General features: G+C 39.0%; 1 protein-coding gene across 1 annotated transcript in view; it reads right to left on the reverse strand.

Moving 5' to 3' along the window:
• PHLPP1 (PH domain and leucine rich repeat protein phosphatase 1) overlaps positions 1 to 27,456 on the reverse strand; it is a 216,814-nt gene that overhangs the window by 23,875 nt on the left and 165,483 nt on the right. Inside the window, exons 7-12 of the mRNA XM_028102984.2 lie at positions 23,721 to 23,923; positions 21,825 to 21,885; positions 18,935 to 19,030; positions 15,791 to 15,946; positions 4,008 to 4,208; positions 1,009 to 1,171 (exon numbers count right to left, since the gene is read on the reverse strand). Coding sequence (XP_027958785.2) covers positions 1,009 to 1,171; positions 4,008 to 4,208; positions 15,791 to 15,946; positions 18,935 to 19,030; positions 21,825 to 21,885; positions 23,721 to 23,923 — 880 coding nt within the window. The remainder of the gene's footprint in view (positions 1 to 1,008; positions 1,172 to 4,007; positions 4,209 to 15,790; positions 15,947 to 18,934; positions 19,031 to 21,824; positions 21,886 to 23,720; positions 23,924 to 27,456) is intronic.

A 27,456-nucleotide genomic window follows, 5' to 3' on the forward strand; every position in this document is an offset into this window, starting at 1 on the left:
ACCATGCAAATGCACAAAAACAGCTGTGGTGAAAGATTATGAGTGCTACTTAAAGTGCCTTCAAATGTCTACACACTTTCTTAAATCTGATACATAAAGGTCATATCAGAAAGTGCCTGAAAAATGAAGAGTGGCCAAGTAGGATGACTTCTGTTCCCTTTAGGAGGTTAGAATGTGCTCCAAGTCTATAACCACTGAGTTATTTTTTATTAAGCACAAAACCGATGATCAGAAATGTTAAGATGCAAATGAAAAAATACATGCTATGTAAAGAACTTCTTACTTTGGCACCAAAAAAACATGAATAAAAAGTTGTTAGATGGCTTTCACTCTGGTGAACTGGTTTCAGCCTATGATCTACCCTGAGTCAGAAGCCAGGAACTGCAGACTATCTCTGCCACCAATTTGCTGCCTTCATGTACACAAATCCCTTCATTATTCAGCACACCAACATCAAATGGGAATAATACCTGTTCTGCTAATTTCATTAAGTTGAAATGACTATTTGGTGACAGTACTGATGCTGTATTTATCTAGGGAATTATTACTAAGTGGGTGCTGTATGGTGGATGCTACATAATTGGGGAAGTCTGGGGGCGAGTGTGCGGTGGTACTGTTAACTTTTTCAAACTGCTGTCAGACATTTGAGTGACAAACTCTTTCGAGCCTCATAACCACCCTGGAAATAAGGAGGACAAGTATTGTTAGATAGGAAAGAGTTAGGTGACTCTATGGTTAGCCTTAATTCACACAGCTAGTTATGGACAGAGCCCAGAATATAATTTTCCCAATTCCTAATCCAGTGCCTTTTTATTTCTTCTTCTTCTTCTTGTTTTTTATCCCCCTCTGTTGATTCGACAGTGTAGCCCAGTAGTTAGGAAGGATAGGGCAGGGATGACTGAGAGTCTTCAATCCAACAAAGGTGCAAACACCCTGAACAGATGAATTGGAGAAAACAATTCTCTTTCCTGACCTGCAGCTTGGAGTTTATGAGATCAAACCACATACCTTGATTTCTGGGAGCTGCATAACTTCAGGAAAGACCTCGATGCAATTAGAATGAGCAATCATGGTGTGCATGCGCCGGCAATTCATGATGGTCGTCGGGATGGCTTTCAGTTTGTTCCCACTGATGTCAATTTCTTCAAGTTCCTCCAGTTTTGCCATTTTACTAAAAAAGACAAAATCCAAGGGGCAGGGGGGTCAAAAAATAATCATAAGGCAATTTAAGAAGAAAATAATACATAATGAGAATAAAAAGGGAATTTACTATGAGTCTAAAGATCCTTTAAAGATTGACTTGTATAATATACACTTCATGTTAACTATACTGGAATTAAAAAAAAAGATTCACTTGTAATAACCATTGTAACAAACGACCATTTTTCACTACTGTTTTTGAGTATCAAAGTATTTTAATACCTCCTTTCCTACTACAAAACAAAAACTACTAACTTCAACTCTTCAAATTAAGCAAAAACAGAAGAATGGATGTCCCTTTCCTCTTAAAACTGTGTGAATTAAATTATCCCAGCAACAATAACTATGCTACATAGCTTAGTCTGAACTCCAATAAAAATCCTACTCAAGTGGGTCAAAAGTGAGCATTAGTCCAATATAAGTGCTTTGAAAGAGCTCAGTTTGAGAGAATGGTTTCCTGGTATTGGCAGTGAGAACTCAAGGGGGTGCAGAGGAGAACAGGGCTCGTATGAAGATATGCTTTCTCCTAAAACCCTACTCCCCAAAGTCCTCTGACATCATTCGTGATGATAAGGTGGTGGGGAGTATCATCTGGGTCATCTCTTGACCTTCTGGCAGTGCCCAAATTCAAACCATACCCAAAAGAAATTTCTCTCACCTCCTGCTAAACAACAACAAAAGCGGACTCTCTCTAACCTTACCTTAATAGATGTCCTAATATATTGAACACTTTTGTTTAAGAATGTCTTTTATTGTTTCAACCTTAATTTATAGCTGATCATCATCATAATAAGTAATAATTATAGTAACCGAATAAAGAAAATTTCAGAGTTAAGGTTTCTTGCCTTTTCTGTAAATCTGGAGGAAAAAAACCTTCCACCCCTACAATCCCTATAATAGCATCTACCACCCTTCTGACTCTTTTTCTACCACTGTTGATGCTCAACTCCAAAAAGCACAGGGATTCCCAATGAGTGTAACTCAAACTTATAATCTGAATCATTCAGTTTACAATTGTCGGTATCTCCTCTGTTATGGCTGCCTGTGTCATAATTAACCTTTAAAATATTTAGCAAGAAATTCTTTTATTACTTTTCTTCCTGTCATCTCTCAAATATAAAGGTTATCTTATTTGCTTATCTTGAAAATAAATATATGCCAAAGATACAATAAGAACTAAGTTTTCATATGACGACATCAAGTCTTTTAATATCCGAAACAGCCAACACGGCATTGGGATGCACTACAAACAACACTATGTACGTGGACTGTGATGTAATCCAGCTCCGATTGCCTGAATTTATAAGACTATTACTTCCTGGGAAGAAATATGGAGAAATCAATGAGTAACGGGGCATGAAAAATGACTGAAAATATAGAAATCCGGCCCAACAAAGAAAAAGTTAAAGAAGTTTCCGTCTGTCAACATACAAAGAAAGTGGTCAAAGGGCCAGACGGCTGGAGCATGTTCTTTAGTTCAGCAACTGGCTGTGGAGTGTCTACCCCAGGCCAGACCTCATAGGAGACATGGGCCTGATGGAGGCAATTCACAATCCTGACTCTTAAGGAACTCAAGAGTCTTTAAGGGAGTTCCTGTGTCATATCACAATCCCCAGGGAGATAGAAATTATAGCAGAATGGATTTTTATAAGGTGCATAAAAAAATTCTCTGCATTTAGGCTGATTACAACTGGCATGGGTCATGGGGGGATACCATCAAAATCTGAGTTGATGACATTTCTCCTGCAGGGCTTACCATCTCAAATAGGACCATGAGTCCTTTCAGAGATATTGTTATGTGATGACCATGTTTTCTTTCAAAAATATCATCTCATTCCATAGTAAAATACTATGTACACAGTAAAAGTACATAGAAGTTTAAAAAAAAGGTACATAGAAATACAGTATACAGAAGAAAAAAGGTTTAGTCATTAACATCATTAACATCAAATGAGAGGAAAAAAATCAAGAAATAAAGATATACAACAACAACAACAAAACAGAGCAATACTTGAAGTCAATGCATATTTGCAATGCATAGTAAGGTTTCTGTAGGTTGGCAGCCTTGATGGCAGTGGGGGGAAGCTGTGCCAATATTTTGCTTTGTCCCAGGGCTGAGCTGTATGGCAGCAGAATAGTAGAGGGGTTAGTGTTTGCTGCTTTGATGTGTGGATATGCATTCCAAGTCCTAACTTGTTAGATGCCAAATGCCAATGACACAGAAGCCTAGTAAATCCTTCCAGGCTCCGTGTGGGGATTCAGTCAAAGTTAGACACAATGCCACTGCTCCCCAAAATTAGAAGTTCACATTACAACAGAATTAAAAATGGAATATTCTGACAGCCATAAATTATTTACAACGCCACAGGGCTTCTGTGGTTGCAGAGACCACCACTGCTTTTTACACCACAGCACAAATATAAAAACCAGTAGCTAATTAAGAACCGTAAGGTATTCTAGTTTATGTTCTAAATTCCCACACACCATAGTAGGGTAATTTTTAAAAAATAATTTGGCTAAAAAGAACTAAAAGAAAAAACATGCCCATGAAATGACAGATCTTATTTCAAAATCACAAGTAACACGGTTGTGACTGGGTCTTGGGATACATTCATATTAGAAAAACTAACACCTTTCTCTTTAGGGAAATGCTAATCGTGGCTCAGATGAAAGACAACTGTGAATAAGGATCAGGAGGAACAAGCTTCACATGATGTGGGAAATAAACATTTTATCTTTTGTTTTTCCATCTATGAATCCATTTTCAGAAATGCAATGAAGAACATCACTCTGTGATCTTCTTTTACCTTGCTGGAAAACTTTGAAGTCGATTGTAGGCCATGTGAAGGATCTTTAGATGGGGGTGTCCTGTTAACAGGGGCACACATTTATCTGTGAGGTTGTTATTTGTCAAATACAACTCCTGTAAGATGCTGTTCGTCTCTTCAGAAAGAGTGGCTGGAGGAAGGGTTTCCAGTTTGTTTGCAGATGCATTCAGGAATCTCAGGCTACAATGACAAAATTGCAACAAAATCCCACTGGTAAACCAGAGGTCTAGTCCAGGACCCTCAACAAATCTAGAATTTTTCTGACTGATACCTGGAATATTAGAAACTGGATTTAAAAGTAGGCCCCGGCTTTACTAGCAGGCATATGGATACATGACTCCACTATCTATGATGAACACCCGAACTTAATGTGTTAAATACAGATAAAAATCAGTTTTTATGGAAGCACAAAGGTGAGAGGAAGTGATTAATTTTATAGCTGGTAGGGAGTGGAAGGGAAAGTGATAAGGTAAAGTTATTATTCTGCCTTAAGGAAGAGAAAACAATTGCCTATTTTTAAATAAAAGAAACCTTAGAGTAATAAACCAATTAGACATTAGGTCACAATACAACAAAATCACATAGTGACCAAGTCCTTTTCAGTATGGTGCCCAAACCACATCTTACTGACATGTGTTCACAACTGCAGGCGACACTTGGTTCTGTATTGACTACTATATAGCAGTAAGAATGAAAAACTGCAACCACACACATCAGCAGGATGATGCTCACAAATAGGAGAGCGAAAGGAGTGATACCAGAGGATTCACTGCATGAGTCCATAATTATCAAATTCAAAGTTGGGCAAAACTAACGTATGGGGTGTCTGGGTGGCTCAGTCATTAAGCGCCCAACTCTTGACTTTGGCTCAGGTCATGATCTCAGGGTTATGGGATCGAGCCCTGCTTCAGGCTCTGCGCTCAGTGGGGAGTCTGAGTTTCTCTCCCTCTCCCTTTGCCCCTTCCCCATGCACACACTCTCACTCCCTAAAATAAATAAATCTTTAAACAAAACAACCAATGTATGCTATTAGAAGTCAGGGAAGGGAAGTAGTGTCTGGGAGAGAGCTTCCAATTTTTCTAATACAATGTTTTGGTTCTTGATCTGGGTGCTGGTTACACAAGTGTGTTCACTTAATTCATCAAGTGCTACACTTATGATTTGGCCCTTTCTGTATTTATATTATATTTCAATAAGATTTACATTAAAATAAACAAACAAGGGGGGGGCACCTGGGTGGCTCAGTTGGTTAAACCGCTGCCTTCAGCTCAGGTCATGATCCCAGGGTCCTGGGATTGAGCTCCACGTCGGGCTCCCTGCTCATGCAGGAAGCCTGCTTCTCTCTCTGCCTGCCTCTCCCCCTGCTTGTGCTCTCTCCCTCTCTCTCTCTCTCCTATTTCTGTGTGTCAAATAAATAAATAAAATCTTTAAAATAAACAAACAAGGGGTATATGCTGCCCCAGTTATCCAGATGACAGAGTGAAAATGGCTAAAAGATGAAGAACGTTTTTACACCCCAGCTAACTAAAATCACATAATCCTTCCATAGTTATTGTGAAACACAGATAAACGGAAAGCGAAGCTGGAGAACTGAAGCAGAATCCTTGCTGTGATCAGGCTCCATGTCACTGGAAAGAGAAGGGAAGGAAGGACAGAGCAGGTACTGTGCCTGGCTCGTGAGTCACACAGGTGACCCTCCAGCTTCAAATGGACCTGCACTGTGTGGGCTCCACTGGGAAGCTACAGCATCCGGAATGTGGAGAGTGTTCTGCCCATCACACTCTCCACTATGGTTACCAAGGTCAAAGCCACCTTGCCTCCCCATCTGGAAAAGCCTGTTAATGAACCACCTTTGTCTTGTTTCACAACCACCTGGGTTTGAAACTTTCAGCGTCCAATTCAGGACTGCTTTGCCATATGTTAGGAAAAAGGAATAAAATCTTCCTTAAAAAAGGACTACGGAATACGAAGTATAGTTATTTTTAAATTTGGACCAAAAGAAGGCTTTGTATTCAGGAGTCATCACCAGGACTGTAACGCCAAACTCTCAATCCCCTAATCCTCCCCAATCTTGCAAAATCCCCACAAATACTTACACACACACTCCAATTACACTACTTGTCTAAGGAAAAGCAGCTTCCCCAAAATAGAACATTTTCCATTAAAGAAACATGTATTCCGTTGACATTTAAAAAAAAAAAGGAAGTTAGAAAGGGCTGTACAGACCATAAATAGTCATGGGAAATTATAGTCGTGTGTGCTACACAGAAGAAAATAAAGGTCATTCATGCAGTTTCTGAAATGGTTTTGAACTAGGAAGGAAACCAATTTCAGCACCATAGTTCTTCAAAGTATTTTTACAAGTCTGTTTTGTTATATCACCTGACTTAAATACCCTGTTAAGAATTTCTTCAGTGAAGAATTAGAACAAATTAAAATGTATTGCCCCGAAACATCATGGACTGGGGTTGGCTGGGAAACTATATCACAATCTCATTAAAATATAATTGTCTAGGCAATATATAGTTATGGACGTAAGAAAAGAGAATTCATGAATGTTTGCATATCTTCAGGCCAGAAAAGGAGGGAATATTGCTTTGAAAGAAAAAAAGACTGACTAGTGAATGCTCACCTAGAAAGCTGCCAAAAGGACTTTGAAAATCCCTTACAACATCTGGAATGAAGAGAAGAAAGTGATTTCCAAAGAGACTTGTCCTCTCATCAAGATGTTGAAATTTGCTGTACTGAAGGAGCCATATACTCTTTGGTGGGAAATTAAGAGGGAGAAAAAAAAGAAAATCCCACATCCTACCCTGCCAGGAAATGAAACGAAGTTGAAACTACATGCGCTGGTTCCAAAGGATTTGATTTGAACTGAAAGGGCCTGACTGAATCATCTTGTTAGTTAACGGTCAGAGGGCAGATAATTGGGCTAAAAAGATTTTTGATTATAACGGTCTCAGGAAAATTCAATTTAAAGACCATTCTCTTAAAAATAAAAACACTTGTCCCCCAACCTCACAATATTTCAGCAGGAGACAAATGCTGCATTTCCACCAGAATGAGCAACTACTTTCATTTTGCAAAATTTCTCCAGTGTGGTTAACAGTTTAACTCAAAAATCAGGGTATATAACCGCACCCCCTGCTTTCAAAACCTCCAAAAAATTCCTAAAGCGCTGAGTTTGGTCTCAACTCAAGATGATATAATAACCTCCTTAAGCCTCTCCCTTATAGATTTTTGTGATAACTGTATAAAAGATAAAAGACTGGTTCACGTGCCAAGAAATGTTTCATCCATATAATCCTCTTCACTAGGTGACCCTCCTCTGCTAAATAGAGAAAAAGCAGTCACATATGACTGCTTTCTATTCATCTGTAAGGTGCTGTGTAGAGACCACAGCTCTTTCCTATTTTCTATTTCATTTGGTTCTCCCATCACCACAGAGATGCCCCCTCATATTTCACCGAAGACAGAAACACAAGCTGAGAAAGGTCAAATTACTTGGCAATTATTAAACATTAATTAATGACAGAGCCAGAAATAAAACCCAGACCTCATTAATCTTAAGAATCCATGATTCCCTAACACATCTCTCCAAAATTCAAATGTTAAAAAACAGTAATAATAAAACATTTTCCTGAGGACATTTTCATAGGCCCTTCTCTCCTGAAATGCTGGAGGTGAAGCAGGGCACCTGCTGGGTAGTGTGAAAACTACATGTGCACGGTACTTTAAACTCCATCCTTAAGATAACTTAGTACTCAAAAACTTTTCTTAGCAGAAGGTACAAAAGTTGCAGGAAAAAACTCATGTACAGCTCCTGCCCTAAAGCATTTGGAAAGTTGCCCACAACAGCTGGGAGACAAATCCACTTCCTGCTTCTTGAGCAATTGCTCTGTTCTTCCTTGGCACATTCTGTCCATCTGCTCTGGCTCATCTAGGTTTTTTTGTTTTGTTTTGTTTTGTTTTTGTTTGTTTGCTTTTTAGTAATTTCCAGCACACCCTTAAATTTTACAGCCAAATTCTGTCACTGAAACAAAGTGCAGGATTTGGTATCAAAACCGATTTACCTATTTGTAAGTATACCAGGCCTTCTGCATTTAAAAAAAAAATTATTTATTTTAGAGAGAGAGAGCACACAAGCTGAGGGAGGGGCAGAGGGAGAGAGAGAATCTCAAGCAGACTCTGGGCTGAGTGCAGAGCCCAACACAGGGCTCAATCTCATGACCCTGAGATCATGCCCTGAGCCGAAACCAAGAGTCAGATGCTCAATGGACTGAGCCACCCAGGCACCCTGGCATTCCTCATTTTAATAGTTTTTCTGGAGATCAGTACTGAGACTTCTATTAAAAATACAAAAGGTTAAGATTTCAAGCCCAGCAAAACTCTTCTACTTTTAGACAAAACCTTGATTTCTGGCCCCCAATGTCCCAGAACTGTGAAACACTATCGATTCTTTATCATCTGTCTGTACAGAACAACACTTTTAACAATTTCATCTGTCTTCAGAAGGCTGATAGCTCTTAAGGGAAGGGCTTTCAAATGTTTGATAGTAACCAAGAGTACAAATTACATTTTACATTACCCCCCAGTACAGATGCAACATACACATGTATCAATGAAAGTTTCAGAGAAGCACCTGGGTGGCTCAGTCGGTTAAACATCTGACTCTTGATTTCAGCTCAGGTCATGGTCTTAGAGTTGTGGGATGGAGCCCCGTGTTGGGCTCTGCATTCAGCCCAGAGTCTGCTTGTCTCTGTTCCTTCCCCCCGCCTGCTCTCTCTGAAATAAATAAATAAAATCTTGGGGCGCCTGGGTAGCACAGTCGGTTAAGCACCCAACTCTTGGTTTTGGCTCAGGTCATGATCTCAGGGTCGTGAGACTGAGCCCCATGTTGGACTCTGCACTCAGCCCAGGGTCTGCTTGAGATTCTCTCTCTCTCTGCCCCTCCTGCTTGTGCTGTCTCTCTCTAAAATAAATAAAATCTTTTAAAAATAAATAATAAATAAATAAAATCTTTTTTAAAAAGTAGAAAAAAAAGTTTCACAATCACTACTTAATCTGACTCTATTCGTTTCTATCCTACTTAATTTTTTAAAGTGTTGGTAGAAACCCACCAAATTAATGTTTTACCCCACTAGTCAACTTGAAAAAAGAACCACAATTATTAATTGCCTAGCAACACCACCTAATAGTGGGGATTCCAAGTGAAGAAAAATTGCATACAGTCTAACAGAACTATTATTTTGGAAGGTATGAAAATCTGCCTGGCTACAAGGCTACCAGGTAAAGGAACAAAAATTATACAGATGGAAGAATTGTTGAATAAGAACATAAAAAGAATTAGTTTTAAAAATTAAGTCAATTAAGAATTTAACATTTATGCAATACTACAAATGTATCTACAGACCTTATCCCAATTTCATTAATTATCCCCCTGATGTCCTCTATCTGGTCCAGAACCAATCCAGGATCCCACGTATGTTTTGTCATTATGCCTCCTTAGCCTCCTTTAGTTAGTCTTATTTGCCTTAAACAACTTTAACACTTTTGAAAAGTACTAGACAATTATTTTGTAGAATGTCTCTCAATTTAGATTTGTTTGATGTTTTATCATTAGAATAGTGTGCATTTTTGGCAAAAATAGAAGTGAAATTGTGCTCTTCTATCAGAAGGTACATGATTCTCAAATTCAACTCCCAGATATTCTTATTAAGTAGGTCAGGGTAAGGCTTCAAAACTCTGTGGAATTAAGGATTCTGATGATTGGCCATACTGAATCAGTAGAACAGAGATAAGCACCAGAAATCTGCATGTTTAATATGTACCCCAGGGCATTCTGTAGACACACTTTGAGAAATACTGTAATTTTATTCTCAGAATATCAGAACTTTACAAGTTAGCTCTCTTCACTTAAACAAAATAGTGTAGGCAACTTAGCTCTTAAAAATGCCAGAAATATCTGTCTTTGCCAAAAGGCACCAGTTGTCATGGCCAATTGATCACGATCTCCAAATTCTCTGTTACTGTTTAGTCCCCTTGATATTTACACATGTACTGAGTCACTAAAACTTATGGTCTGTAATGTGACTAATACTCAGGGGATATTTAATAATTACCACGTATTTTATTCGCACATACGCTCTCCCCACTCCCAGCCCTTAAAGCACCTTATACTGCTCTAACCAGGGATAAAAACAGACCCTAATGTCCACCGACAACAGGAATCTACAACTCTCCTTGAAAGGGTCAGCGGCGGCTTTGTTAAATTAGACCAGCCTCCTATAGCAGCAACTCTCCCACCATCAGATGAGTGTGCAGCTGTGAGACGGCCCAGGAGGGGGCCCTCACCAAGATTTCATGAATAGAAGGGTGGCTGTACCTCATCCATCTGCTCTGTGACCCCGGGTGACTATCTACCCCACCCTGCCCATCTGTTGATAAAAACTGATTATCTGAAACTCCTGGGGACTTCCATCAAGGAGATCTTCAACTCTAAGCAAAAAGAGGTAAGATAAGAGATCTAGGACAGTGAGATCCAGATTAGAATACTGCCAGTTCACCCCAGAGAACCAAATCCCACCCTCATCATAAGACACAAATCAGAGTCAACTTCTCGGCAACACACAGTCCATCACATCTCACATCTGTCTACAGTTTTTGAGCTGCCAATGAAAAGCAAGTCAAAATAAGTTTTCATAGGAAGAGAAAGATATTACTAAAAGTCATCTAATTTAAAGCAGGTTTCCTTCTCTCATTTGGTTACTAATACCTTCTACCACCAGGTAAGGAAAATTAATATACACCACTCTAAAGCTGTAATACTGAACAGACAATATGATGTAATTAAAACCATGACATTGGTTCTAGCAGGCAAGACTCAGAGCTAAAGAAAAACTCACAAGAGAGTCAAAGTTCAGTCTTTTGCTCTGTGTCCAATGACGCATGTTCTTCTGACAGTTCTCTTAAAGCTTCCAAGCACAAGTTCTACTTAGAGCACGAGCTAAACCATTTATAACTTATGAAGACTTGTATTCAGGCCCTCTCCTCAGTTATATAACCAAATACAGAACTGGCCACAGTAATTTTTTACCACAAAAGAAAGAAAGAAACAAGGAGCATCTATATATTTTTAAGATTTGTATTTTGGAGCTAACTGAATGGAAGGAGGATTGAAGAAAAGTTTCATTACTGCCTGAAGCTATTTACGAAACCAACAGCTCTGTATTATCCAAGAGCAAAGTGCTGTTCTTCACGCCAGGAGCCTAAATTAAAACCAACCATATCATTTCCCCTCTCTTTTACCCTCTAAAACCCACTTTTTATTATGGTTTATTGTGTAATTATTTTAAAGTCTCCATTAGACTGAGCCCCTCGAGGGTACTACCGATGTCACTTTCAATGCTCTGGGGCACCCAGCACAGTGACTTCAATGTCCTGGGTCAGCAAGATGTTGGCCTAGATCATGCAAACTAGAACAAAGCACAACTGAACCCACCTGCAAGAAGCTTGTTACAGAGATTCTGTCCTCAAAAACCCTCTCATATTTTGAACTCCATGTTTTCTGGGTTGACCTGCTCCCACAACTGTCAGTTTTGGTTTATTCCTTCCCCTCAGACTCATCAAACCTAATACACAATATCACTCCATTTTCCTGAATGTAAATTAAGCCTCAGTAAAAAAATAGAATTAAAAAAAAATTTAGATAGAGGGGCGCCTGGGTGGCTCAATCAGTTAAGCATCTGATTCTTCATTTTAGCTCAGGTCATTATCTCAGGGTTGTGAGGTGGAGCCCCGTGCAGGGCTTGGTGCTGAGCTGAGCATCGAGTTGGCTTCAGGCTCTCCCCCACTCTCCTTATGGCCCTCCCCCCGCCGCTTATGTGTGCACTCTCTCTAAATTAAATAAAGATTAAACCTCCATTATTTAGGTTTTGGAAAGGGGAAAGCAGCTGTATTAACCATTTACAAAGCAGTAAATAGTTTAGTGAGAATCATTATCAAATGTTCTGTGTTTCTTGTCTTCCAACAAGTGAAGTAATACAAGAATGTCATTCAAAAAAGCATTCATCAACTTTATATTATCCCTTTCACAACCCTATCTGCCTGAGAAGACAACTCTTAACTCTTTTTTCTGACTCAGAGTCATGACTAATAATACACCACGCTGAGAGGTGGCTATTATCATGGTTGGAAAACAAAAGCACTGAAATATGCTTTCTTGAAAAAGTTCATTTCAGCCTTTTTCGGTCATTTGCTTTCCTCTCATAAAATGAAGGAGGATGCCTGCTCCTTATAATTCGCCTGGCCTCCCACTCAGGACTTTCCTGTGCCAGAATTACATTTTACATGGCCTGCCCTCCTCCCAAGACCCACAGAGGCTGGCAAATGCCCCCTCCACAGCTCTTATTTTCCAAAATGCAGCTGGCTCTGGAGAAACCCATCTATTCAGACTATGGGAATTACCGCCTAAATGCCTTCAGCCTACACCGTGAGCACAGCTTATCCTCTCCATGACAGCAATGTCCTCTTTCAGTGGCTTGATTCAGGTCCCTAATTTTCCACATTGTGTTACTAGAAATATTCCAGTTCACACAATCCTTCCACTTCCAAATTACAGATTCCATTTGGGAACTGTCCAGAATATGCAACACGGGAAAACCGAGATTCAGAGTGAGCCGCACCGGGTCACAAAGTCACCTGTGGAGGAATTTAAATTATAGCTGCCCCACTCAAAAAAATTCTTTTCTGAACACGAAAACACAGTCTCCTCGACTCCACTTAGGAGCTCCCCCTCAGGGACATGTTTTCAGATCTGCCCCAGCACCAAGGAGATTCACTGCTTACTGATTGCTTCTAGAGAATTAAAAATATACAGAACTGTCCTTTTAAAAAATGAATAAAGACTCATTATCTACTGGAGAGTTCCAGCCTATTTATCTACTCTATTAGCCATGAGCTTATTAGACTTGGCCAGATTCAGAACAAGTTTTATCTCAGACTCCTATATCGGATTCTATCTACTTGTTTCTGTAGATTCAGTGTAGATGCCCAGGAGAACAAGTAGATTCTCATGATAAAACTGCACCCGAGTTTTGCCTAGTTAGCCTTATGAGAGAAAACACAAGGTTACAATATCACTTAGAATTCTGCACAGGGGAAGAGATTAAACCCTACAGTATTCGTGACAACAGAAAGCACGTGTCTATAGCTACCCATATGCTGTGCACTGCACTGCTGATCCTTGAAAAACACAGGTTTGAACTGCATGGATCCACTATACATGGATTTTTTTTTAATATAGTATAGTGCTGTATATGTATTTTCTCTTATGATTTTCTTAACACTTCTTTTCTCTAGCTTATTTTATCATAAGAATACAGTATGTAATACATTTATAATATACAAAATATTTGCTAACAGCCTGTTTATATTATCGGTAACATTTCCGGTTAACACTAGGTTATTAGTAGTTAAATTTGGGGTGGGTCCAAAAGTTATACACAGATTTTTGACTGTGTGGGGGTTGGTACCCCAACCCCCATGTCATTCAAGGGTCAACGGTATTTTGATATGAATGCAGAAGTAAGAACAAGTCTTTAAATGATCTTGAAACATTGCTCTTTTTTGTCAGGGAACTGGTATAGCACTGGTCAATTACAATTTAACAATCCCATTTTCTCACAATTCCATTATTTCTCTATAACTATTCCAGTAGGAATTCACTGTAACTTATACTAAGTACAAAGAATAAATGTTTTTTTAAATGAGGAAAAAAAAGAACAAAAGGAAAAGGCAGGGAGAACTAAAAATGTTCTCTATCTTAATCTGGGTGATGACTATAGGGGCATATATGTAAAAATTCATTGAGCAGTATGCTTAAGATTTATAGTTTTTTGACTATAAGCTATATTTTGATTATGAAGTTTTTTTTTTTAAAGGACATAGGAAAGAAGATGAAAATCCAAGGGTGAAGGTAGTATTTAAAATTCCTTAAATTTTCTTTTGTTCATTATATAAATATTTGTTGAGCACCCTGCTTTATTCCAGACATGCCGCAAAATGCTGAGGATAACACTATAATTAAGACACAGTCACTGGACACAGCGTTCATAATCTAACAGTGGGGACAGACAGTAAACAAGAAATTATAATACAGTGTGTGATGAGTATCACGACAGGAATAAGCACAGGGACCTTGGTTGGGCATCTAATTCACTTTAGGAAAGCAGAGTTCTTTTCACCAATGAAAAATCACACACGCTGAAACATACTTCAAATTTATATTTTAAGACAGAAAGACCCATCATTGTTTTCTTCTGTAAGAGAACCACAAAATTAAACTTTACTTTTTTGTCTTTCTCGTGAGGTACAGTAAAGGTTAAATCCTTCATATCATCTCTCAAGTAATGGTCACTCACTAAAAATAAACATTAGCAGAGGTAAAAATGATGCAGGCCATCAGCCTGTGAGCCTTTCTGTATGATGCTCAAGGTCCCTGAGGCAAACAAGATGTTCCAAAGTAAGGTAACACTCAAGTTAACCTCAAGCTTTCTTTAAGGGAAGTTCTGCATGTGGCAACTCTCCACAGAAAAGAGATTTCACTGAATGTTTAAACTAACCTCCCCCTCAACTCAGAACAATGTTTTTAACTACTTAGTGACATAAGCTATTTAGAAAACGTTTGTTCTAGGGCGCCTGGGTGGCTCAGATGGTTAAGCGTCTGCCTTCGGCTCAGGTCATGATCCCAGGATCCTGGGATCGAGTCCCGCATCGGGCTCCCTGCTCCTTGGGAGCCTGCTTCTCCCTCTGCTTCTCTCTCTCTCTGTCTGTCATGAATAAATAAATAAAATAAAAAAAGAAAAAGAAAAGAAGAAGTTTGTTCTAAAGAAAATAATTTAAATGCAAAGGGAAAACTGTGGTAAATGTAAGGACAACTGGTCAAAAAAGAACAGCGAGAGAACTTAGCAAACTCTAGGAAAACTATATCTTGTCACCCCAAATCACAAATACCTGAAAGCAAGAGTAGAGAATCCTTTTTTTTTTTTTTTAAGATTTTATTTATTTATTTATTTGAGAGAGAGAGAATGAGAGACAGAGAGCACGAGAGGGAAGAGGGTCAGAGGGAGAAGCAGACTCCCCGCAGAGCAGGGAGCCCGATGCGGGACTCGATCCCGGGACTCCAGGATCACGACCTGAGCCGAAGGCAGTCGCTTAACCAACTGAGCCACCCAGGCGCCCAAGAGTAGAGAATCCTAAGATAATTCAGCTAAGACTGGAGCAACCTGCACCAGTTATGACCAGGTAGTAAACTTATGCCGTGCTTATGCTTATGAACGACTCAACTCACTCCTCTCAGAAAGCAGCAAAATTAACGAAGAACCTACAGGATATCCCCTGACTCCATCCCCTACCAAAGAGAGAAGTGGCTTTCTTGGTAAACCTCCAATAATCAGAAAATCTGCACGAGGGGCGCCTGGGTGGCTCAGTGGGTTAAGCGTCTGCCTTTGGTTCAGGTCATGATCTCGGGGTCCTGGGACGGAGCCCCGTGTTGGGCTCCCTGCTCAGCGGGGAGTCTGCTTCTCCCTCTCCCTCTGATTCCCACCCCCCACTCATGCTCTGTCTCTGTCTTTCTCTCTCCCAAATAGATAAATATAAAAAAAGAAAAGAAAAGAAAATGCACACACCATGTAGGACAAGAATGCTAACGAGGGGGCATTCTACAACTCTGATGAATAACCCAAACAAACAAGCTACCGTACCTGTCGGCCTTCATCAGCAGGTTCGGCGGCAGCTCCAGGAGCTGGTTGTGCTGCACATCCAAGACCTCCACTGAGGTCCTCTCCAGCCTCTCAGGTAGCCTCGTCAGCTGGTTGTGTCTTGCCAGCAGCTTCCGGAGACTACTATTACAAAATAAGCTGCGCCAGAGGGAACAAAGACAGAAGGAAACCTACTTAGCGCTAATTTGGGATAAGGAATAAAAAAATGAACAGGAGTCGAACACTTAAAATGATCTCTCCAAAGAAACATAAATTCATTCTGAGCAACTGCAAATTCCTAAGCTTAAACTTGGAGCTTTTTATATTTCAACACTTTCCATACTGTAAAACAAAACAAAAAAAAGAAATAAAAGAGGGTGGGAAAAACGAACGGGAATTATTTAACAAAGAAGCTCTACTTAATCAAAGAGAGAAAAACAAGTTTCATAGAAGATCCTGAAGAGAATAGTCTACCCTTGCTAGACTCAGAAGCCATGCTTTAAAAGGCTGTAGGCTTCTCGAGGTAGGGCTCATGTCTTGTCTGCCATGGAACACCGGTGTTTTACCCACAGCAGATTCTCAATAAATAGAGTCGATCAATTTTTACCTACAGGATCAACACTAAATAAGGATTCTTCTCTCCGATTAAACTTTTACAAACGCCAACTGATAAAATGTTTTATTTTTCCTCATTTGCATTTCACAACCACAATATTTCTCCCTTTCCTTACTTCCCTAAGTCTGTATATTTTTCTTTTCTCTTTGGTTTAATCCTAGACAAAACTGAGACCCCCTCCCAAAGAGAAGAAAATGCACTTAATTCACTATTCTCTTCTGTGCCTACAGAGCTGTTTGGAACCCTGGCCTATGTTTCTTCTACGGGTTATCAAAACCACAACAAATGATGAATACTTTAATCAAATATAAATCCACTGTATGACCAAATTCAGACTTCAACAGTCGTAGAGAATAAAACAGTCCCCAGGTTTAAACACAGAAATGTGGGGCCTGTGGCATAGCAAGGTTGTACTTTGCATCAGGATCACTCTGGAGGGAGACCTCATGTACAGCGCTGTCAAAGAACGAGGCCACCCCCACCACCTCCTGCCTTCCACCCTGTGACCTCACTCGGGAACCGCCAGGGCTATTAAAATCACTCCACGTGACGGCCGAACTTTATTCACTTTAAATGTCAAAACTAGATTCTTCGTTCACAGAGACGCAAGCAATCTGTCTCAACGCTGCCATGATTGGTACCTGGCATGACATCAGCGTGACAAGACAGATAATCCAGGACAGTCGTTCAGTCACGGTTTTCACAGGGGGGTGGTTTCTGTAATTCAACTCAACCCAGTAATTCAGGATTTGGTTCACTAATTTTACTGTCTTACTGGGCCTGGGGTGCAATTTAGGATTCAGAAGGGAGAATGTGTTATTTATTATTTACACACACACACACACACACACACACACACACACACACACACACACACACACACACACACACACACTGTTTAATTCCTTGACCTTGACCACAGGGCATTTGCAATTTGCTTTTGAATAAGCATTCGTTTAGATCCCCAAACGAGCCCACCCAATGCAGATCAAATCAAAGATTAATTAACTTTGGGGAAAACTGAATAAAATATGTTATCTTTACTTAATTGTTGGGTTTGTGTACACAATATCTTTGTTGAAGCCTACAGTGAAAACAGAGGCCTTAGACATCACTGTGCTGCTTATCTGTTGGATTGGGGAGGCTGAAGTGGGGAAGAGAACAGAGAAAACAGAAGAAAGGTAACACTGCAAGATTTTTTCCAACAAATTCTTTATCCCCCATTAGCAGGAGTCTATCTTGATTTTTGCTGTTTGTCTTCTGAAAGGGTCTCTCTTGGTCGGTCTCACACCTACACACACTTCTGTCCACAGGGCACAGCACCAAAGTCCTCTTAATAATAGTGCTGGGCTGCACTGGGTTGCCTAAAGGCTCAGTCAACATAAAACTCTAAAGCAGAAAGCATTTTCAAACAGACTGAAATTCCAGGTATAGCATATGGCCAAGGAACAGAGTAAAATCAACTGAGCTTTCTAGGGATCGAAATGTAACCCAGATTTCTTTTACGAGATCTATGTTCTAACAGCGTTAACCAACAGAAATATAATGCAGGCCACATATGTAATGGTAAATTTTCTAGTAGCCACATTAAAAATGGTGAAAAGAAACAGATAAATTCATTCTTACATTTTATTTAACCCAATATATCCAAAATATTATTTTAACATGTAATTAACATACAGTATTAGTGAGATACTTTGCATCTACTGCACATTTCATACTTTGGCACTTCTCAGGACTAGCCACATTCTAAGTCTCAACAGTCATGCGTGACCAGTGGAGCCACACTGGACAGCACAGACACACGTCGTATACAAGACAGACAGCATTTCCATCATCACGGAAAATTCTATAGGATAGTCCTGGAATAGCCTACCTTTTGTTATTAATTGCATGGCTAGTCACTAACAGTCAATAATACTTTGTACCAGAATTACTTAACCTGAAGCTATTTGTCTCTACGGACACTAGACCTCATGACATGGCTGTGTTACAAATCTTGCCATTAAAGTGAAAGTTATGAAATAAAAATAATACACATTAAGACAGAAAAGGAAAGAAAAGTTCTTCGACCTTTATTCCAAATTTCGTATCAAGAAAAACAGAATCTAGTTTGCTCTTTCTAGGTTTAATGATCTAATAATCTTTTTTTCCAAAGTTATGTTCGAGGAAAACCGAGAATTATTTGTGGGGAAGGTAGACATGTTAGGTCAACAGACAGAAGTGAAAGATTCCGAAAGAACTGAAATTACAGAGGTGAACACACTGTTTGCTGAGTTTTCAAACATTGCTTATTTAGAAACATCCCCTAAGCACCGCCCCGGGTGGCTTTGGAAAGCCTGGCTGACAAAGTCTCACCCTACTCTCCACTGAGCGAAGAAAGTTTGTAATTCAGAGATACCATATGAGATAAAAGATACTAGAAATAAGGTTTTAAAACAAATTCTTCTAGGAGTTCATAAGAACAAGCTAAATTATTAAAAAACTGCTTCTCTAATTTAAGATTCTCTCACTCAATCTGTAATACTCACCGTGCAGGAAGTTCACATATTTGATTATGGCCAATATCCAAAACTTCTAGCTTTCGGCTTTCACATACCCACTCAGGCACGTTTTCTAAGCAGTTCCTAAACATAAGAATATACAATTTTTTTTCTTTGATTGGAATTTGGCCTAAAATATGGTTTGAAACTCAGAATAACTACATAAAATAAATAAAACTTCTAACAAAATACCAAAGTATAGTGAATACTAATCAAAAGGATATGTATATTCACTTTAATCTAGAAGCAAGATGAAGTGTGACAAGGAAGAGGAAAGAAAGAAAAAGTAGAAAAGGACATAGTTATATCATCTCTAAAGTCTTAAAAAAATACAAGGTCTGGTTCCCAGAATTGCTATCCTACGAAGTCTATAAACCCGTGCAAGCTTAGCAAGAGGATGTCTTATGTTGGAAAAAACAAAACAAAACAAGCAAACATACACATTCTTTCAATTAAGTAAAATGGCATAAAGTAGTTTTATTTTCCAATTTATATTTTTAATACTTCTCAACTCCAGTAGGTATCATAAAAGCATAGATCATAGATAAAAGGAAAGAAATGGCACCAGTTACTAGTCTCACCAGAGACCTGTGAGACTCAGAATTATTTGAAAACATTAACTTATGCATTAAGATGGCAATTATAATTAGCAGAAACAAGTGAACTAAACTAATGCTGACTTTATCATTAAATGAACTCTTCACTTCTTAGACAAATCTACTACAATGAGTACCTCCCCAGTCATGGATGATTAGCCTTTTCTCTTCCTTTTAAAATGTGTGAAATGACCAGGCACAAAGAATGCAAAATGGTATGTACATTATGAGCACAATTCTTTAAAGACAGATGAACAATTCCATGAAAATATGATGCTTCGGACAGGACTATATCAAAGTGAAAACCATTGTGATATTAAAGGTGGCAGCATGATTAAAAATCATGTTCTTTAATTTTGCTAGTGTACTAACTTTTCAATTCAAATACAGAAAAGGTGGACTTATTTTCTTAGTGTCTGTACAGGTACACATGGTTCTGGCTTTGAAGCCCTGAAGATCGACCCACTTAATTATTTTATTTTATAGTAGTTAACTCCTAAAACATCTTCCTAAGATAGGAGAGTGAAAGTCCCTCTCACTATAAAGAACCTCAATATAGAGCAATAAAACTCCTATCAGCGATAAAAATAACCTAGAACTTCGAACTTGAGGGCCTAGTAAACACCATGATGGGTGACAGCTCAGTTCCTGTTGATAACATACTTACATAAAAGGAGAAGGGTGAAAATACTCAGAGCTATGTCAGGGGGGGTCAGTTTTTCTCAGAGAAAGTCCTATAGTTGGGGAGGCGAATGAGGCAGAGCAAGTTACACTGAAGATTCTGGACATGAGAGTTATAAAGAAAGATGGATAGCATTTAAGTGGCAGAATTCAGGGAAAAGCAAGACAGGGTTTCCAATTCAATCTCACTTAGGGGTTTCAGTGGGAACCATTTGCCAGTTACCTCCTATAAATAAAAGGAGAATAGATTTACTCTATGGCCGACTCTGAAATAAATCTGTTCAAGATATTTATATATACCCATGTATGCAAACCCACTGCAGTACTGTTCTTATTTAAAGGTTGAAGATAACAGCATTCAAAAGAGTTTTAAAAAAAATAATCAGGTAAAATTTGACTTCAAGTTTATTAAACAAAATTGACATGAATTTAGCAGAAAATTCATGAAGCACTACTCATAAAGTATTTTATAATTATAAATTTCTGATAAAATTTTAATTGTAATAATTCTGACACTTTCTTACATAATTCTGATTGAGAACCTTATTAAAATAACTTGGGTATATTGTTATAACTAAAGGCAAATTCTGCACCTGACCAATTATATGGCAGTTGTATTGGATTTTGCACACTGATATAATACTTGCTACGCTAAGTGGGCCACAAACCCCCATGTACTGTGGTTGTTCAGAAAATTTTGGATATTTCCTTTGGAGTTATGTTAAAAGTTTCAGTTTTAGTGTGTCAAGATTATTAAAGTCTAATTTGTATAAATACATGCTTTATGCCTTCAGAAAAAAGTCTACTATATTTATGGGAACTGGAGTAAACATGACACAATGCAGCAGTGAATTTGTATAAAAGGTGAGATGGTCAGCCTGTTTGCAAATAAGCTGAGCAAAGTGAGCAGGCTGGATGGAAATCCTACTTTGGTAGGCTTAGTTGCTATTTTCTAAGGGTTCTTAGCAAGAAGATATAGGTGCAAAATAACAGAGGGAAGGAAAAAATATCAAAGAGAGACAGCACAACATTTTTAAAATGAAGACTGAAGATATGGTTAATATAATTAAAGAACTTCTGGACCTTCCAGTCGTATGACACTCAACTCATTAATCTTTCAGGCCCAAACATGGTGGTCAAATTGGTGTCCAGAGGGACATAATACCATGATTCTTTTATTTTTTGAACTATAGTACACAAATGTAGTATTTTAACTAACAGATATTTATGTAGATTTTTCAGAAGTAAAAACTATGAATTTAATTTGTAATATTTTTTAAAAGATTTTTTATTTATTTATTTGACAGAGAGAAAGAAAGAGAGCACACGAGAGCACAAGCAGAGGGAGTGGCAGGCAGAGGGAGAAGGAGAAGCAGGCTCCCCACTGAGCAGGGGGAGCCCGATGTGGAACTCGATCCCAGGACCCTGGGATCACGACCTGAGACGAAGGCAGTCGCTTAACCAACTGAGTCACCCAGGCACCCTTAATTTGTAATATTTACTGTCAAAATACATAAGAAGTCTTTAGGCATAAGCTCAGACAGGATGATCTAAATAACTTCCAAGGAGACTCTAGAGTACTCCAGGACTTGGCATCTTACCTTGAAACATCCATGTAGGACAGATAATTTGGAACTGGGTAAACATCCAGTTGAACAAGTTCTAGGAGGCAGGGAAAAAACACAAAGGCATTACCATTCAAGTCACACAGAGACTCTTTTTGTATGTAGAACATCATCACTGTGCTTTATTCACCATTGTTTAGGTTAGGAAGTACAATACATCTATTTGTTAAACTTTGAAACTACAGGAAAGTACAGAGAACTTCCAATTTAATCACAAGATCTTATTCAGAGATTGAAATAAATCACTCCTACTTTCCTACCTTTCCCCCATCCACTTACTGTGGCTCTCCTCGTTATACATGCTGAATGTTACCTGGAAGATTAACTGTATGAACAGTTTTTTAAATCTGGAATTCCTTCCATAAAACCATATGCATCTGGCTTTCGCCTTTTTTACTCTACTGAAATCATACTCTTGAGGGTCACAAATGACTTCCTCCACTCAAATCTGAAAACCCTTCCTCAAAACTGTATGGAATAGGATACCACCATCCACCTAGGGCTTTGTTTCTAAGAGTAGTTTCTAGATGTCCTTCTGCTTCTCCAAACACTCACCCTGTAATTCACCAGTTCAGCATCTATCTGGTTGCCTATCCTGGCGCCAGCCGGGAGGGTCTTCTAAGTCGACTCCTGGTACCAGCACTCTTCTCCTTCCCAGTTAACCTTACTTCTACGGTTGCAGGTACCACCTCTGAACAGATGAGCCTCAAACCAACATCTGTAGTCCTGAGTGCAAGTTCCCATTTGCTCCCATGAAAACCATTACAATGATGGCGATTAGCAGGGTGGTAAGGGCTCCACTCTTCTCCCATAAATGCACTCTGTACACTACTTTAACCGGAACAGTCTTACAGCATCACTTCCGTCACATGTCCCTCTACTTCAGAATCTCCACGGGCTCTCTATAGTGTACTGCACTAGCTTCAAAGTTTCACCATCTGACTCCAAGCCATGCATTCCATAACTACCTCTTACCATTTTCTAGTGGGCACCTATGAGTTCAGAATTCCCTGTTTTCTCCCATCTGCCGAACAGACCACATTCAGATTCTTTCCCCTTCAACACCCACTTTGGGCCTCCTGGCTATCCAAATCCTATAACCCTCAGTGACTTGTGGCTATCTGACATTTGGCTTGTTTCTCTCATGAGATGACAATAAACTCATTTCAAAAAAAGAAAAAGAAATCCCCTATCCTTTAGAACTCGTGCACTACACTATTCATAGAACAAGTACATGATAAACAATTGTTCAACTTGTAGTACTGAATACTTGTTTTCACTCAGTTTTCTGATTGCAGGGAATTGAAATCTTCACTTTAGTAACATATGTCCCTATGATCTTTTCTTTTTTAGAACTGTCATAATTTCGAGATTCTGAAGAAGAGATCTCATTAAATGAGTAAGACTCCTGATTTGTGGTGTCCCTGTGGGTATATAATTCAGGTCTCTCTGAGGATTAGTTCCTTTGTTAGTGGAGCATGAAATCTGAGACCCTGAGTAGAGTCCAAAATGGACCTTCCTTTCATTTTCACTCTCCCATATTAAATCATGTTCCAGATTTACTACCTTAACAGGGTAGTCCAAGAAATAGTTTATTAAGGCCTTTTAAGCAGAGGAGCCAAATCAAGAGTTGGGGAGTAACTTACCCAAATATCACAATATGAGAAAAACAAGTTGGGACCTATAAAATCTTCCATTTTGGTTCTTTTAAATACCATACCAGCATTCTTCTTTTATGATTTTTACCTCAGCAATATCTGACACTTATTTTATTAAATGAGCAAAGTAAAAATCAGAGTGAGGCAGAGATGATGGTGCTGAGTCAATTCTTGGAACCAGAAGAAAAACTTGGATGTGGTCTATATCACATACCATTAGAAGCAGCATAGAGCGCTTTTAGGAAATAGCCACAGATGTTTAATGTCACCAGCTGATTCCTTTCACAGTGTAAAACTTCAATGTTGTTGAAAATCATGGCATCTAGATCACCAAGCTTATTGTCGCGCAGATCAAGCTGAGTGATGTGCTGGAGAAAATCCACTTCATCTGCTATTAGCTTCCTAATTACGTTCAGTCTTGAGGAGAAAGGACACAAATTAACTGCAGTGCTATAAATAAATGGCCACACCCTAACATGCTGAGGTAAGGAGAAGTCTCAGTATATTATAGTCTTCCATGATTTCTTTAATCTCTACATCTGGACTTCCTTAACTGGCCAGATTCTTTGGTTATTTTTAGCTACAACTCCATGAAGGTCTTAATCTTGACAATATATTCTGAAACACAATTTGGACCACTTAGGCTGGAAGAGAAGCACATATATGTTGATTTTTACCTTAATTCATTTGAAGAGGAAAACAAGATCCACTTGATCATTTATTTTCTTCAAAGAATTTAGTTGAAAGAACACAAGAAACAAAACCTAGAACAACCTGTTAGGCACATTAGAACTACACTGAATATTTAAGGAAGGAGAAAGGATTAGTGAGCAGGGAGATGAGCAGTTCATATAGGACAGAATTTAAGGGAGAACTTTGGGGTGGGGGGAGGGAATGAATGGGAGACACATATGCACCAGAGATAAGAATGCAAACATCTGGATTTCTGGCTGGCTTAGGACCAAGAACTGATTACCAAAACTATGTCCATCATTAAAATATTGCTTGAGGGGTGCCCGGGTGGCTCAGTGCGTTAAGTGTCCGACTCTTGTCTCAGCTTAGGTCTTGATCTTAGGGTCGTGAGCTCAAGCCCCATGTTGGGCTCCATTAAAAAAAATAAAAATAAAATATTGCTTGAAAGAGCAAAGCACAGAAAATACTTTGGCATCTAGGATTCGCTGAGAAATTACAAAACAAGGACAACAATGGGATCAATAAATCTAGGACACAGCAAGGCACAGGGGAAAACTGGCAGAACCTTGGCCATGAGAACTAGTTAGCTAACAGACTGAAGTTGCTATGGATGGGTTGCCAAGAAGATAAGTAAGTAGTAATGGGGACTAGGAATCAATAGAATGAAGATACACTTAACTTCAAAAGGGAAGAAAAACAAATGAAAATCTCAATTCCTAGTTTGCTAGGCTACCCCCAACTCCTTTACAAACAAACAATAAGAACTCTGTACTTCTCATTACAAAACCAACAAAGTGCTGAAATAATGTACTTGGTTAGAAGAGCATTAATATGAGGGTTGGAGCTTAGGAAAAAGCTAAAGCTTCTTGGTTGTGAATTTGTGCCCTTTGAAAAAAATAAAATAATGGTAACTGAAGAAAATAAAATGATGGTAATTGAATTATTAGTAGTAATATCATAAAGTCACTGAAACGCAAGAATGAGTGACAGATAGCAAAGAGTTAGGATTTGTCAATCTGTAAGCATAGCATATGGCCTCTTCAAATGTGCCCAAGAGGATTTGTTTTTTTGCTTCTTTTTTTATTCCAGGTTGTAAGATTTAAAAACTGGCCTCAAGCCAGCAATTTGCCTATTTCCAAATGCTCACCAGATTACTAGTATATGGACACAGAATTTTTAAAAATCTCATTTTAGGGGCTCCTGAGTGGCTTAGTCAGTTAAACGTTCGACTCTTGGTTTCCACTCAAGTCATGATCTTAGGGTCATGATCTCAGGGTCGTGAGCTTGAGCCTGAGTCGGGCTCCATGCTCAGTGCAGAGCCTGCCTGTGATTCTCTCTCCCTCTGCCTGGCCCCTCCCCCAGCTCGTGCACACACTCTTTTTAAAATAAATAAATCTTTAAAAAAATTTTTTTAAATTAAGAAAAAAACAAAAAATCTCATTTTGGATACAAGAGACTATAGAAATTGAAAAAATGTCCCACGTTCTTCTTACTTTACACTGTAGGTAACTTTCATAATGTGGCATTATCATCTTCATTTGAAATAGCTCCCTCCTGTAATTTCACTGTATTAACACTAAAATAATTAAAAGTTCATTTAATGAGGAGACAAAAGAAAATCTGTAATGAGAGGGAATTGTTCAGTTTAAATTGCCAGGTTCTGTCAGGATTCAAATTCAAAAGTTTTCAGGCTCAAACCATAATATAACTATTTAGGATGAACTTTCAAGGAGGCAAAATGTGATTAAAATTTCCTTCAATAATCCCCAGTAAACACAGCCATTTTATTTATTTCATAAATATTCACTGAGGTTTACTGTGTGTAGACAGGCAGTATGAAAGAGCATTATGTTCTAGTGCCAGTTTGCTGCTCATCACTTTGCGTTTGACCTTGAACAAGTCACCTAGTATCTCTGCTTAAGCCTAATTCTAATCTGTAAAATGGGGATAACACCTTCCTTGTCAACTACAAGGCAGCTGAGAAATGAAGTATGTGCAAACAACGAAAGATATGGTGATGATCAGGATGATGACCTATGGCTTTGTGTCAATAAGAGATGAAGAAAAGGTGTTTGTCAACAGATTCAGTATGTTAGTGAGGAAAATCCCATATGCTTTAAAATATAAAGACTACAAGTATGTGTTAAGTACCATAACTGATGTATAAAATACAGAGAATGGTCAAAAAAGATGCAATGGATGGAGCACCTCATCTGAATCCCCAGGGTAGGCAGACTGTAACAGGTATAAATAGGAAAAGAAGCAGTGCATGAGTTAGGGCAGAAGAGCCTCTGGACTGAAAAGAAAAGCACAGGGAGGACTCCACATATGAGTGCAGGAGCGCAAGGCGTGCAAGAAGCTGCAAGGGGGGCTTCGTCAATTAAAGTACTAACTCAGTGCTAACGCTGGATAACAAGGATAAAGAAGAGCGGTGTTTCTCGGTTATCTGTAGTGAATGAGCTCTAATCTATCATGGACTGATGTGTACAGTCTTACTGCACATGACCAGGACCCAGCCCACAGCACAGGCGGCTCCCCAAGTGAATTCACCAACAACTGAACGAGTCTATTCCCCATACAATGAGATGAGTTGCTTACATGAGTCTACTTGCATACTGTGGCAATGTCAAATCACTGTATGTTTCTAAAACATTAAGTCTCAATTTCTATACATATTTCATTGTAGAAAAGTAGCGAATAGTTGGCTTACCAGCATAGGTCGGAGGACCACACTTTGAGTAGCTCTGAGCTAGAGCCTCATCCCCAAGGGACTCACAAGCTAGTAGGTTGAAACCAGATAAGAAGAGTTTAAATACCTCCAGCCAAAGAATTGAAGGCTCTGGGCAAGACTGTGCTTGCTTGAGAGGCTACACAATGGAAACAGATGCAGCAGCGAGAAGGAAAAGGAAGGGACAAAGAGAGAAACTAGTGTGAAAGAAGAAACTCATAGAATCTGGTGGTAGACCAGAGGTAGGGTCCAAAGTTTCGTGTCTATAGACACAATGAAGTGATGTTGCTCAGTAAAATAGGAATCCAGGGCAAGAACTAGTTGAATAAAGAAAGAAACTGAACTGTTTCACAGGGGGTGTGGTGAAGTGTGCCAATGGGGGGAACCAAGGTAAAATTATCCAGGAGGCACCTGAAGTGGAATTAGTCCCAAGAAGAGAAATTAAGGGTTAGAGAAAGATTGGGGTCCTGCAACTGATCTCACCTAAAAAGATCCAATTAGAACTAGAAATCTAGGTGGCTCCATTTAA

The sequence above is a fragment of the Eumetopias jubatus genome, unplaced genomic scaffold, assembly GCF_037043125.1.
Source record: "Eumetopias jubatus isolate StellerSeaLion01/CBP00866 unplaced genomic scaffold, mEumJub1_p1.0 scaffold_16, whole genome shotgun sequence".
In the NCBI taxonomy this organism is placed as follows: domain Eukaryota; kingdom Metazoa; phylum Chordata; class Mammalia; order Carnivora; family Otariidae; genus Eumetopias; species Eumetopias jubatus.